This window comes from Rhinolophus sinicus, chromosome 3, assembly GCF_057876585.1.
Source record: "Rhinolophus sinicus isolate RSI-liver-muscle chromosome 3, RSI-T2T, whole genome shotgun sequence".
Classification (NCBI taxonomy): Eukaryota; Metazoa; Chordata; class Mammalia; order Chiroptera; family Rhinolophidae; genus Rhinolophus; species Rhinolophus sinicus.
This window is the reverse complement of record NC_142503.1, coordinates 137,131,277-137,145,104: the sequence shown is the minus strand read 5'-3', so window position 1 is coordinate 137,145,104 and position 13,828 is coordinate 137,131,277. Positions and strand designations below refer to the sequence as shown.

The window sequence follows — 13,828 nt, the reverse complement described above, 5'->3', positions numbered from 1 at the left end:
TGAAGCAAAAACTAATAGAACTAGGGGCGGCTGGATAGCTCAGTTGGTTAGAGCAAGGTGCTCTTAACAACAAGGTTGCTGGTTCGATCCCCACATGGGCCACTGTGAGCTGCGCCCTCCACAATAGATTGAAACAACTACTTAACTTGGAGCTGATGGGTCCTGGAAAAACACAAATAAATAAAAGTTTAGGAAAAAAACAAAGCAAAACCGATAGAACTAAAAGGAGAAATAGATAAACCTACAATTATTGTTAGAGATTAATGCTCCTCTCTCAATAATTGATAGAAGTAGACAAAACAATTTAGTAAAGATATAGAAGACTTAAGCAATGCTATCAACTAACATGAGATAATTGATGTTTATCAAACAGTCCTCCTAACAATGCAGAATACACATTCTTCAGGTGTACATGAAAATTTACAATGACAGACCATATTTTGGACTTTAAAACCTGTCTCAATAAAATTTAAAGGACTGAAATCATATGGAGTATGAACTCTATGATTAATTCCACAGAGGAATTAGAAATCATTAAAGAACGATTTCTGGAAAATACCCACATATTTGGAAATTAAACCACACACTTCTGAATAGCCTATGGGTCAAAGAATAAATCATCAAGGAAATTAGAAAATATTCTGAACTGAATGAAAACAAAAGCACTAAATATAAAAATGTGTGGTATGCAACTAAGGCAGCACTTAGAGTGAAATTTATAGTGTTAAATGCTTGATTTAATTGAAAAACCTAAAATCCATGATCTAAGCCAGGTGGCCAGCAATTTTTTTTTTCTGTAAAGGGCCAGGCAGTAAACATTTTAGGCTATTCAGGTCACACACTGTCTTGCAGGTCACACACTCTACCCCTCCCCCTCCTCTTCCTTTGAATATAAAAACAATTTGTAGCTCATAGGCCATACAAAAATAGGCTGAGGGCCAGATATGGCCTGTAGGTTGTAGTTTGTCAACCCATGATCTGTCTGAAGAAACTAGAAAAAGAAGAACAAACTAAATCCAAAGTTAGCTGAATAAAGAAAATAATAACGAATGGAAATCAATAAAATAGAAAACAAACAAAAATCAATGACACCAAAAGCTGGTTCTCTGAAAAGACAAATAAAATGGATAAACCTCTAGCCAGGCTGATCAGGAATAAAAAAATGGGAAGACATAAATTACTAGTATCAGGAATGAAAGAGGGATATCACAACAGATTCTACAGAAAGTGAAAGAACAACAAGGGAATATTTGAAAACTTAGATGAAGTGGAAACATTCCAGGAAAGATATAAACTACCAAAACTCATTCAACAAAAGGTAACCGGAATACCTCTATGTGTATATCTTGGCCCATGTGGCTTTACTGGTGAATTCAACCAAATATACGAGGATGAAATAATGCCAATTCTACACAAAATCTTCCAGAAAACAGAAGAGAACACTGTCCAGTTCATTTTGTGAAGCCAACATTACCCTGATATCAAAACCAAACACATTATAAGAGAAAAACAAGCGGAAAATGTTGATTTTAATTTTTTTCCTTTAAAAACAGAAATAACGATTATGAGGTGGTACAGTTATGAGCATTTTTAATTAAATGCAACACAGTAAAACTGGTTAGTAAGCAGCCAGAGGATATGCTCGTCAGTATTATCAGCTCTAATTATTCTTATTTTCTTAGATGGAAAAAGAAAACAAGGGGAAAGAGTAGGAAAAATTTACAGCTACCGTTTTATTTTTTTTATTTTTTAAGCTCTAAGGAAGTGTTCGGATTCAGTTACTCTCTTCCTTATTTTATACAGTCTCTCCAGTAACAAGCCCAGCAATGCAAGGAGAGTGAAGTAATGAATTTCCACTCACACCCAAGGCTATGGCCTCAGTGGGAAGCTGCGTGCTCCACAGTTAATACAGAGTTTTGGAAATCTGTGGAACTGTGAAAGATTTCTTTACCTTGACATGGCTTCCTTCTTTATCTGAGACAAGGGCCACATATGTGATTTCACGATGTCTGCAGTACTCCTGTAATTCCTCTTGGGACTGAAATAAATAAGCACAGTATATGAAATAAACACTGAGCATCTGGAGAAGCAGCTTCAAGTAATTAAGGAGAATGAAAACACTATTCCACTGTATTCTCAAAGTGAACATGCTGACTTCAGGGGTTATAAATATTAAGCAAGAAAAGTATAGAATTGAAAACAGGAAGAAGACCTCTTTTGCTTCATTACTTTCACTATTGTTCTACCATGCTTCCCCGAAAATAAGACCGGGTCTTATATTAATTTTTGCTCCAAAAGACGCATTAGCGCTTATGTTCAGGGGATGTCATCCTGAAAAATCATGCTAGGGCTTATTTTCCGGTTAGGTCTTATTTTCAGGGAAATACGGTATAAGGGGCCATTGGCACTCAGTGTGGTCAGAACACAGTAAGAGGTTTTCAAAAGCTTCAAATCTCAATGGAAGGTGCCAAAAATTACACAACACTCTCTCTGAAATGGCCTTTGAGGAAAGCAAAGGCAACACAAGATATAGTGGAAGGTGAAAAGCAGAACCGAAGCATAAAGCACAGAACCTCAGAACAGAGAAGGCCGTGGGGCACGCCCCTGTGCTGGACTGGGCTTACATTTTACTGTAAGACAGAGTACTTACTTCTCTAACAATTTATGAAACAAGTAAACAAACGGAAGAGGATACCGCTCTGTCAAATGATTAGTAAAAGTTATTGCCCAGCCTACTTCTGACATGAGTTTTTATACAACACACAAAAATGGACAGCAGCGGCTTCAAAAAAAACCACTTGGCAGGTGATGTGAAAGGAGCAGGAGGGAAGGTGGGGGTTCTGTTCCTACGGGCATCTGTCTTCATGCTCTGGAGCACCTTGAGTGTGGATAGGTGTGTGTACAACCTGGATGATCACCTAGGGGTGCAGCCCCTCTGCGATCTGCTTGTGGCACTACAGACGTTTCCTATGTAAAGGCCCCACATTCTAAAGGGCAGGCAGGTGTTCAGTCAGCTATAGGAGGTCTGAGGATATGAAGCCACAAAAACGCTAAACACAGCATGCCTTTGGGAACTGTGGTCGGCTGGATAATGGCCTACAATGGTGTCCATGTCCTAAGCCGCAGAACCTCTGACTGTTACCTTACACAGTAAAAGGGACTTCGCAGATGTGATCAAGTTAAGGAACTTGAGATTATCTGGGTGGGCCCAGAGTAATCACAAGGGTCCTTGTAAGAAGTAGACACGGTCAGAGGTAGAGTCAGACAGATATAAGGATAGAAGTGTAGGTCACAGAGGAAAGAAGATGCTACACTGCCGAGCTGGAACACAGAGGATGGGGCCTTGAGCCAAAGAATGCGAGTGGTCTTTCGGAGCCGGAAAAGGCAAGGAAATGGACTCTCCCCACCACAAGCCCTCAGAAGGAATCACCCTATCAACACCTTGATTTGAGCCTAGTGATACTGATTTTAGACTTCTGAATTCCCGAAATGTAAGCTACTACACCTGTGCTGTTTTAAAGCACGAAGTTTGTGGTCATTTGTTACTGGCAATCAGAAACTACTACAGGAAGCAAGTCTAACCACAGAGGCAGATAGAGTTTGAGGCCCTGAAGCTGTTGAGGACGGTGTGCCATGGAAGCCATGACTAGCTGCACTCCCCCCACAGGTGCCTTTTGTCTCCTCACCTGTGACCAGTCATACATGATTTCTGCTGTGATTCCCGCCGTCCAGAGCTTCTGGGTTATGTTGATGGCCCTGGACATGGACATCTGGCCAACACTTACCACCAGAAGGTCACAAGAGCTTATTGTAACCTGGATCAGAAACAGAGTGATGACATTTAGAGGAGATTGCAGGCGTATAGGCAGGACCACCACCCAGGAAGGAGGCAGCACTCCTACGAAGACAGGCATTTGAAATCCTGTACAGCAACACATGTGCAGAAGTTTGTGCTTCAAAGTGATATAGTAAAATACATACATAAATTAAAAAAAACCCACAAAAACCCACCTTTAATATTAGTCTTTTAAAATAGGAATTATTTCAAGTACACTAAGTCATCAGGAAGATATTCTTTTCCTCTGGGAAAACTAATCTTGCTTGAAACACAAAGAATTACATAGCTTATTATAGACGAGGAGAGTGAGGTTAAGAAAGGATGGATGGATTGTCTAAGGTCCCCCAGCTAGAGGCTAAGGACTGAAATGCAAGGACTTACGCCAAGTCTTAGGGTTGCCTATCAGGGCAAAAACAATCTCCCAAACTCTAGTCTATCGCTGCCATATGGGGGCTCCATGTAAATGACTACAAAATGAAAGACCACTTAAGGTGCACTGGAAAGCAAAGCCAGAACTTACATGTTCTTCCATGTTGAGGACAGCAGCAGATATCTTGTCTATAGCTATGCTGACCCCAATGGCAATGGGAACTGGCCCCAGAGCCTGTGGTCCTCGAAAATGGGGGATCTGCAGAGAAAGACACACAGCTCTGGTTATGAAATAGAGAAGAAACTTCAATTATGGGCAACGCAATGATTAGAGGGCAACTTATCATCAAAGGGTTCATCAAAAAGGCAAGGAAATGGACTCTCCCCACCACAAGCCTTCAGAAGGAATCACCCTATCAACACCTTGTGTGTGTAGTGAGAGCGAGAGCGAGAGCGAGAGCGAGAGAGAGAGAGAGAGAGAGAGAAAGAAAAGCAAGCACACATGCAAGTTTAGGAAAATGTTACATAGAGAACTGCACTGTTCAATATGGCAGCCACTAACCACATGTGGCTTAAACATTTGAAATATGGCTAATCCAAATAGACATGTGCTGTATGTATAAAATACATACTGGTTGCAAAGATTCAGAGCAAAAAAAATAATGTAAAATAGCTCAGTAATAATTTTTAGATGTCTGATTACATGTTGAAATAGTATTTGGGGTATATTGGGTTAAGTAAACACGTATTGAAAATATTTAGAAAAAAGAATGTAGAATAGCTCCTCGATCATTTAAAAATTTTTGATTACATGTTGAAATAATATTTTGGATATATGAGGCGTGATCAAAAAACACGGTGAATGTTTAAATTTAAAAAAATTTATTACAGTAAAAGACACATTGCCGTTAATCCCCCTCAGAATATTCTCCCTGCTTGGAACACACTTATCCCATTGTTCTGGCCACTTTCTGAAGCAGTTCTGAAGTCTTTTTTCATGAGTGTTTTCAGTTGTACTGTTGTGGTTGCTTCGATTGATGTCCTGAATCAATTCAAAACGTTTACCTTTCATGGACATTTTGACTTTGGGGAAGAGCCAGAACTCACATGGTGCCAGATCCAGTGAACAAAATGGATGAGGACACACCATAATGTTTTTATTGGACAGAAATTGCTGTACCAGAAGCGATGTGTGACACGGAGTGTTGTCATGATGGGGAATGATTTACAGCACACTGTATAACACACCTTCTCTCAACCACAGCTCACACCTGACTGACTGCACCGAACAAGTTGAAACTTGTCACACACTGTCACCAAGGTACGACGTGCCGCTTCCCATATCGAATATCCCTGCCTTTCTGTTGGACGGCACTCGGCAGCAGCAGTCACTGTATTTTTTTATCACACTTTGTATTGTATTAAATGAAATCTATTATTAAAATTAATTTCACTGTTTCTTTTTACTTACTTTATGTTACTATTGAAATGTAACATATGTAGGTTCTGAACCCAAGATGGGTAGGTACACTTCTTCCTATTCCTCCTGCTAAGCACAGCTAAAAATTACATATAAAACAAACATAAGACTGTGAAGTGCAGAGAAGGTGGTAGATGGCCAGGGCCCACATGACATGTGGCTAGTTCCCTCGGTTTGGTCTTTGCCTCATATATCCTGGACTGAGTGCTGGAGAAACCAGTAACCCAGACATTCCAAAGAGAACCAACAAAAAAGCCCAGATGAAAACCTTCTCTTTGGCCAAAAGACCATGAAAGGGACAACCCAACAGGTCAGAAAATTTGTACAATACTGCCCTGCTCCAGCCAAACACCACAGGGAAAAACACAGGCCCTCCCCCACCAGCAAAGGCTGAGCGCAGGCCTATACATTCATCTCGGTGTAAGAAGTCCCCCCATCAACCACAGTCCCAGCAGGGTGGCATCAGAGAAGATGAAATGGGAGCCAGGACTTTCATATCTGCCTGGAGGTAATGCCCTCATCCCCGACAGAATCAGGGAGGCCAGCAATCCCAGGATCCCGGATTTCCACCCCAACTCAAGCAGTAACAAGGCCACCGGACCCGCTGGGGTGCTGCCAGAGGAGACTGAGCAGGAAGCTGAACTGTCACCACTACACAGCAATAAGCAGGTCTCTTACCAAACCCCCACCCCGTCACCAGTGTCAGTGGAGACATGTGGGAAGCAGTAACAAGGCATGAGTCTCCTACTCTGGGGACGTCTAAGAAGGCTGAATGAGGAACCTGGATCTTTACCCCCAGTCGGCAGTAGCAAGGTGGCACCTCTCTGCCTCATAGGTGTGGTACCCGAGGAGGCCTGCTAAGCTAGAAGATTTAGATAACCTCCAGCGACTCAAAATACTCAAAATATCTGGGATTCAACTAATAGCCACACATCATACCAAGAACCTAGAAGATCTCAAAGTGAGTAAGAAATGGTAATCAACAGACAGCAACACTAAGACGACACAGTTGTTGGAATTACCTAAGGATTTTAAAGCAACCATCATAAAAACACTTCAGCAAGCACTACAACAAACAGTCTTGAAAGAAGTAAAAAAAGTACATCTTTAAAGAAATAGATTTAAAAACTCACTGGATGGGCTCAGTAGCAGAATGGAGATAACAGTGGAGCGAATCAGTGAAACTGAAGATGAAACATTAGGAATTAATCTGAACAAGAGAGAAAACAGACTATAAGGCAAAATGTTCCAGAACCTCAGGGATATAACACAAGACCTAACCCTTGTGTCATCAGTCCAAGGAGAGGAAAAAGGTGAGACAACAGGTAATAATGCCTGTAACGTGCCTACACTGATACTGTGGTGAGGGGGTGGGGGCGTGGTGGGCGACCCCGTTACTGCTGCAGAGTGGTGCAAGTTCCGGCTTCCCACTCGGCTTCCTCTGGCACCATGCCAGCCTGGAGGGTGGCTTTGTAGCTGCTTGGGTGGGGGTGAAAGTCCAGGATCCTGGGGTTGCTGGCCTCCCCTGACACTGGGGAGGGGGAGCATTACCCGCAGGCAGATGTGAAAGTCCTGGCTCCCATTTCATCTTCTCTGATGCCGTCCTGCTGGGGTTCAGTGGGGGCCCACACTGGCAAAGGATATAAACCTATAGATTCAAGAAACTGAGAAAGTACCAGACAAGATAAATCCAAAGAAAGTCATGCCAAGACTCATCATAAACTTCAAACTAAAGACAAAAGTAAACAAACAAATACATAAATAAATCTTTAAAAGCATTGAGTGAGAATCACTTTTCCTATAGGGGAAAAAAATAATTCAAAGGACAGCACATTTTTCATCAGAAACCAAAGATGTTTGGGAAATACAATAGATTTTCTTCTAGAGTTTCTTAGCGTTTGACAGTCGAAGTAATAAGCATAGCATTGTCTGATGGCTCTCAGTGTATGTAGAGGAAGAATTTAAGACAATTACATTCTACATGGGGGATGGGGTAAGGGACATAAAGGCAGGTCAGGTTTCTACACTTCTTTTGAAGTGGTGGTAAAGGTGACAGCAACAGACTTTGTGGTGATGGAACAACTCTGCATCTTGACGGCAGTGGTGGTTACAGCCACACACTTGTGATAAAAGATCACACACTTGTGATAAAATGGCACAGAACTGTACACAGACAGTAGACCAATGTCTACTGATGCTGATGTTTTATTAGAGTTATGCCAGGTTTAACCATTGGAAGAAACTAGGTAAAATGTACACAAGACCTCTCTGCACTGTCTTTGCAACTTCCTGTAAATCTATAATTATTTTAAAATAAAAGTTTAAAAACATTACCGATGTGGTTCACAAGACATTTCTATTCCTAAAAGAAAGGTATACAGGTGTTCTATTATACTATTGGTTCCATTTTTCTGTAGGTTTGAAAAATATCTCAAAATAACAAGTTGAGGAAGAAATGAAATTAAGCCAGAACAGATCGACAAATACAGGGCAAGCCCTCACCAGCAGGTCGTATCTGCCACCAGCTGCAAGGATTTCGGATACAGCCCTCTGCCTCCGTCTGATGAGCGCCATGAACTGGAAGACGATCCCGCTGTGCTGCTGCACCTTGTAAACCAAGCCCAGATTGATCAAGACCTGTCAAGTGAAACGCCACACGAATGTGTCAGGGGCTCCGTTTTCCGTTAGTAGCATCAGAACAATCTACACAGCATAAACCAAATATTCAGTAAGATCTGGCGCAAAGTCTGTTTAGCTATAGATCGCCAAGAGAAACTCTGCTCTCTTCAAGAATAACCACTTCTCTGAGGCTGACATAAGAATTGCTGTACGATAGGAACTGACCCTTGCAAAGGAATTCTGATTTAAGCCAAAATTATTACTAGCTATCAGATGTTCCAAAAGGTAGAAAGCAGAGTTCTTCTGGAAAAAAATAAAACACTTATTAGCATTAATAAAAGAAAGACCATTTCCCCCTTGTGCTGTTATTAATGCTACAAATGCCAGAATCGAACAATTGCCAAACCTGTAATTTTATGCCAAGTTTCTTCAACAGTCCAACCACCTCCTCTAGGTCTTTTAAGCCATACTTCACCAATTGGGCAACACCTGTTTTCTGTTTTATTAATGAATTCATTGTTGGTGTTAGATCTTGCAAATCTCCCTTCTGCTCAATAAATTTGTAGAGTCGACTCAGCTGGAAAGCAAAGAGAGACAGTTAGCTTCCAGTCCACGGCCGGCTGGGAGGACTCACTTTGCACTGTGTTCTGTACACACAGGGGGCCCCCCGCAGAGCTTTGCACTGCCAAGAAGGGAACTTTGTGGTTGAAAATTATTTGAGCCTTTACCATAATCCCAATCGAGGATTATCCTTTTCCAGCAACTCTAAGGCACCTCGCACAAGTGCTTCAGGCACCTACTCCCAGTTTATTTTTACTCACACAAACCTAGTTAATGCTGGCCCCAACAGAGCAGACCTTGGCACTAGCAGAGCCTCCATTAATGATACATTTTCAAGCCAGTATTGTTCCCCTTTTCATCCTCATTCTCATGAGTTCCCATTACTACAGGCACACAAAAGGGGGGCAGGAAGGCAAAGACAGACTCGTCCTAATACGACACCCAGTCAGCCAGAAATTCCCTCTCCTCCCTTTGCTTGAATGACTCCTATTGGTGGCTGTGGGATGCAGCTCAGATGTTATCTCCTGTAGGCAGTGATCTTTCCTTCTCTCTGCTCACACCTCAAACCCAGCTCCCACCTCTCACCAGCTGTACACATCGTCCTCCCCAGGAGAGGGCAGTGGCTGGTGATGACCTCTGTGGGCCAGGCACAGGCCCTGGCACAGGTGAAAGGAAATAACTAGGATCCTAAGACCAGAGAGAAAACTCCCAGGAGCTGAAGTGCAACTTAACAAACAAAATTATAGCTATTTTAAGGTTGTAGGCAAGTAGAACCTGGTTCAACTAACTGGCACCTGGAACCTAAGAGCGGAATGAAGACTTAGCTTAATATTAGTTTAATATAATATAATCTTAAATCATTTGTATTTTTTAAAAAATCCAAAAAGTATTAAAATCTATAATCTTTTTACTAAAGATAAAACATTTTAATTTTAATTGTCTTATTAAAATCTTTGTAATAAATTATTTCTTCTCAATAAATTTTAACATTAAATTACCCAATTAATAAAACACCAGAAGCACTAGAATCAAAATCCCCAGGTTTGGGTCCTAATCCTGTCATCACTAATGCCACGTCACTTTGGGTAAGTCATAGTATCTCTTTGGGCCTTGCTGCGTCACCTGTAAAATAAGACTGGGCCAGATATTTGAAACTCTTTTGCAATCTTTCTACTCCCTTTTTAAAATATCCTTAGAGTTCCATTTTTAAATAATGAGAGTACCAATTTCCTTTATTAGATAGTAATTTTTCCATTTTCAACTAATCAAACATACAACTTTGAATTAATGCTTATCATCATCAACTGACCAGTGGATTTAGCAAAAAGAAGCTATTTTAGCAACGAGTGCAGCTTTCATGTGCAAGTGTGAAATATGTTTGGAATGTGACATTAATTCAAAGTACTTCGGAGGCCTAAATCTTCGGGTAAGAAATTACTGAACCGGGCAGTTCCTTGAGCAGATTCTTTGTGCTATTTATACATTTGTACACATAGGTGTGTGTTGTGTACATGTCTAGGGTATCATTTAAATACCGTGCTTCATATTAGAATATTATGGGTCACTTTGCATATCATTAATATCTCCTCCAATATTTAACACTTAAAATTTAACCTGGCTGAATTTCTAGAACTCCTAGTGCTATGTATCTGGTCTACTGTCTCTGTCTGCAGACTATATGGGTGATTTCTTTAAACTGTGGTCTACATGTGCCCTGTGAAAGTTGTTTTAAAGAGCTGAGGGTAGATATACGAGTATGCTGCGATGTATTCCCTCATGGATTTTTAAAGGATAAATGAATTAAGACGTTGAAAGCGTCCGTAGACTCTGCAACTTACTTCCCGTTATATCCCTAGCACCTGCCTGCAACACTGTAGTTGTCCACAAATTGAGTGACCCTGCCTGACTGGTGTATAATCGTATTTAATCCGCCCCATCGCGAATCCTGCTGAGTGAGCATCACAGGCTCAGGTAACTGAGTGTCAGACCAAGGGCTAGAAGGGCTCTGGGAAAGGGTTTTCTGCTTTGTTTTGTTTTCTAAATCTCTCTTCTTATATAAACATTCAGAAAAATGTAAGAAATCCTTGTTGTCTTCTACTTTTTAGGGACTCAGTTAAGTGTGGGTTATTATGCCAAAGCTCTGGGCCCAATGTGATGCCTGTAGAGAGAATACAACAAACCTGGTTACGCCGTGAGATGTTCCTCATGGCCAATGGGATCAAATGCAAGATTTTAGGAATAGGAAATGTACCAGAAAAGCAAGAACTTTAATCAGACTCAGAGGTGACAGAAGACTGGGGTGGGGTGGGCTGTGGGAGGGGTGAATACACAAATGAGTCTGCAGAGCTCTGTGCCTCATTCTAGTCCCATGGGATCTATTTCAGAAGAGGACGGCTTGTACCAGGTCTGCTCAGCAGGAGGCTCTGCCAAGCAGGGCCTTTACAAGGGCTGTGACAGAGAAGGATCTGAGCTGGAGAAAGAACGATGATTACAGCACATTAGCAGCAGCAGGGAGAGGCATTCTTTGATCACAGCACTGGTTTCTCTCTTCCCCTAATCCCCGAGGTTGCCATGGTACCTATTAAGACTCAAGGGAGAAACTGTCTGTGAGGCGGCAGGAAATGCTGCTGCCTTACTGCAGCAAGAATTTGGTGACATTTTTCTGGTATCAAAATCACAGAGAGAGCTGTAATAACACCATTAGGAGGTACTTACACTATACTTACACTATTAGGAGACAAAGACAGATTACAAAATTTAGCTTCCACTTCTCTCCTTGTCAGCTTCTCTGTCTAATGTAGAAGAAAAAGGTAACGATGAGTGATCAAACTGGCCCTGAGCAAGATACAATTTCCAGGCTAATTCTGACAAGTACACTCTTCATTTTGGACAAACTCCTCTTAATCATGAAGGATGGATTAATTTTGATTTGAAAAAAATTTTTTCCAAGTTACTTATAAAACTATAACAGTGTTTTAAAATTTGAAAAACTCTGACATAAAAGAATTAAAAAGGGGTAAGTGGCACTTGCTTATTGGTGAGGCGACCCAGAGTTGGATGGGCTTACCCAGGGTGTTTCTGTTTGGCTGGGGAGTGGAAATTTAAGTCAACTGATCTGTGTTCGCCCAATAAAAACCACGTACTGACAAGCTCAGCATTTCATCCCACGCTGGCAGTTAGCCTGTGGCTGTGGGATAGGAACACGGCTGACCTGAAACCCCTCAGCACGATCCCTGGGGTTTCTGCCAGTGTCTGATCGACATCATCATATTGTATCTGTCACTGCTAAAAAGCAGCAGCACTTTTGGGGAGGAGAGAACCACTAGAAACAAACAGTAATGTAGGGACCTTGAGGTGTACCTGCCAGACGAAAGAAAAACTAGTTAAGCCTTTTGGTGTATAAAAAACAATAAGCCATTATGGACTTCCACTATTTGTTCTGCCTTAATCATAGACTGGCACTGCTACTGAATCTCTTAGATGCCTCTTATTTATAATAAAAACGATATTTAACATGAAAATAAATTAGAAAAGATAAGCATTCACCTCGGTCCAAGCCTCATAATATAACACTATTTCAAATTCTCAATGTTTCCCCTCCAAGCTCTGTACCCGTACAATAAAGGACCTGCACACATACTAGAGTATTGAGTACTACAATGCAGCTAATAAGAAGAGTACCTGGAGGTACCACTGCCCCAGTCCCACAGGAAGTTGTGCAACAGAGACTTAAGCCACTCTTCCCCAGTGCAACTCTGTGTCCAACAGAGACTTAAGCCACTCTTCCCCAGTGCAACCAATCCAAATCCAAAATGACGTTACTGAATAGCATGGGCAGGTTGGAAGAATTAAGGGCAGGGCATAAGTCTTTTATTCTCAATATTAACATTCCTTTTTCTTGGCTTCTGTAAGGTAAGTATAACAACAGCTCTTCTGAGGATGGAGTGAGTTAATCCACATGAAGAGCTTAGAATATGCTGGGCACAGGGGTAGGTGCTCACTATAGGTCATTTTTTTTTTTTTTTTGCCTCGAGAAGTAGGTTAGTGAAGAACTTTATTATCTTACAAATTAAATACGATAATTTGATCTTTGGAAATCAGAAAAAAAAAATCACTCTGGAGTCACTAGTAGTACAAGCCTTAGTCCAGAATAAAAGCTCAACCAGTACTTGTTAACTGTTTATATAATTAAAGCTAACTGGCTCTTCTACCTACAGCAATGAGGAAAGGAGATAAACTCCCAATTCAGTGTTATAGTTACATCAGTAAGAAACTGCTCATGAACTAGTATTATCTTTCAATATCACCTGAAAGTAATTAAATGCTTACCACGGCATCATACAGAATAACATATACTTGACTGAGTTTATCTTCTGGGATCCCACAGTGTAAGAGTATTGCTTTCAATAACATGGTATGGTTCAAGTAAATACTGTAATTTCTTTCCTAGGATACCAAAAAAATATATATATTTTCATTATAAAAGTAATATAGGTACATGACCAAATCTGGAATCTTACCACAATTTAGCATCCTAATACATGGGTGGACTGAACATGGTAGACTGAATTTTAGCATATTGCTTTCTAGCTTACTTTTTCCTATACATTCTTTTTACATTGCTATCGTCAAAGAGTTTAACACTTTATTACACACATGAAAAATACTTGGCCTTCAGCTGTTAAAAAACCGGAGCAAATTCACAGATTTCAAGAGGGAAAGGATCAAGTTCAATAGCAATTGAATTATAAGCACAGGCTGGTGGAATGGGTATCGTTACTTTTGTCCACACAAGCCCATTAACGAGCATTCAGAGTCGCGAGCTGTGTGCTGGGCTAGGTGCAGTGGGGCACACAGAAAAGCAGACACATGGGCTCTGCCCTGAAAGAACACACACTCTGACCGAACAACTAACAACAGACACAACTCAAGGAAGCAGTGATGTCTCATCTCAAGTGCTG

The 13,828-nt window shown here is 41.1% G+C and overlaps 1 protein-coding gene across 5 annotated transcripts in view; it reads right to left on the bottom strand.

The window, feature by feature from the left end:
• EIF2AK4 (eukaryotic translation initiation factor 2 alpha kinase 4) overlaps positions 1-13,828 on the bottom strand; it is an 87,179-nt gene that overhangs the window by 12,323 nt on the left and 61,028 nt on the right. For 3 of the 5 annotated variants that reach the window (XM_019725509.3, XM_088797136.1, XM_074327917.2), the window contains 7 exons: positions 13,197-13,313; positions 11,594-11,659; positions 8,713-8,883; positions 8,190-8,324; positions 4,359-4,466; positions 3,687-3,815; positions 1,952-2,038 (listed from right to left, as the gene is read on the bottom strand). In XM_019725509.3, the coding sequence (XP_019581068.3) occupies positions 1,952-2,038; positions 3,687-3,815; positions 4,359-4,466; positions 8,190-8,324; positions 8,713-8,883; positions 11,594-11,659; positions 13,197-13,313 (813 nt within the window). Of the gene's footprint in view, positions 1-1,951; positions 2,039-3,686; positions 3,816-4,358; positions 4,467-6,820; positions 6,898-7,238; positions 7,352-8,189; positions 8,325-8,712; positions 8,884-11,593; positions 11,660-13,196; positions 13,314-13,828 lie in introns of those variants that run through there. The other 2 variants (XR_012494785.2, XM_074327918.2) reach the window with 2 other exon arrangements.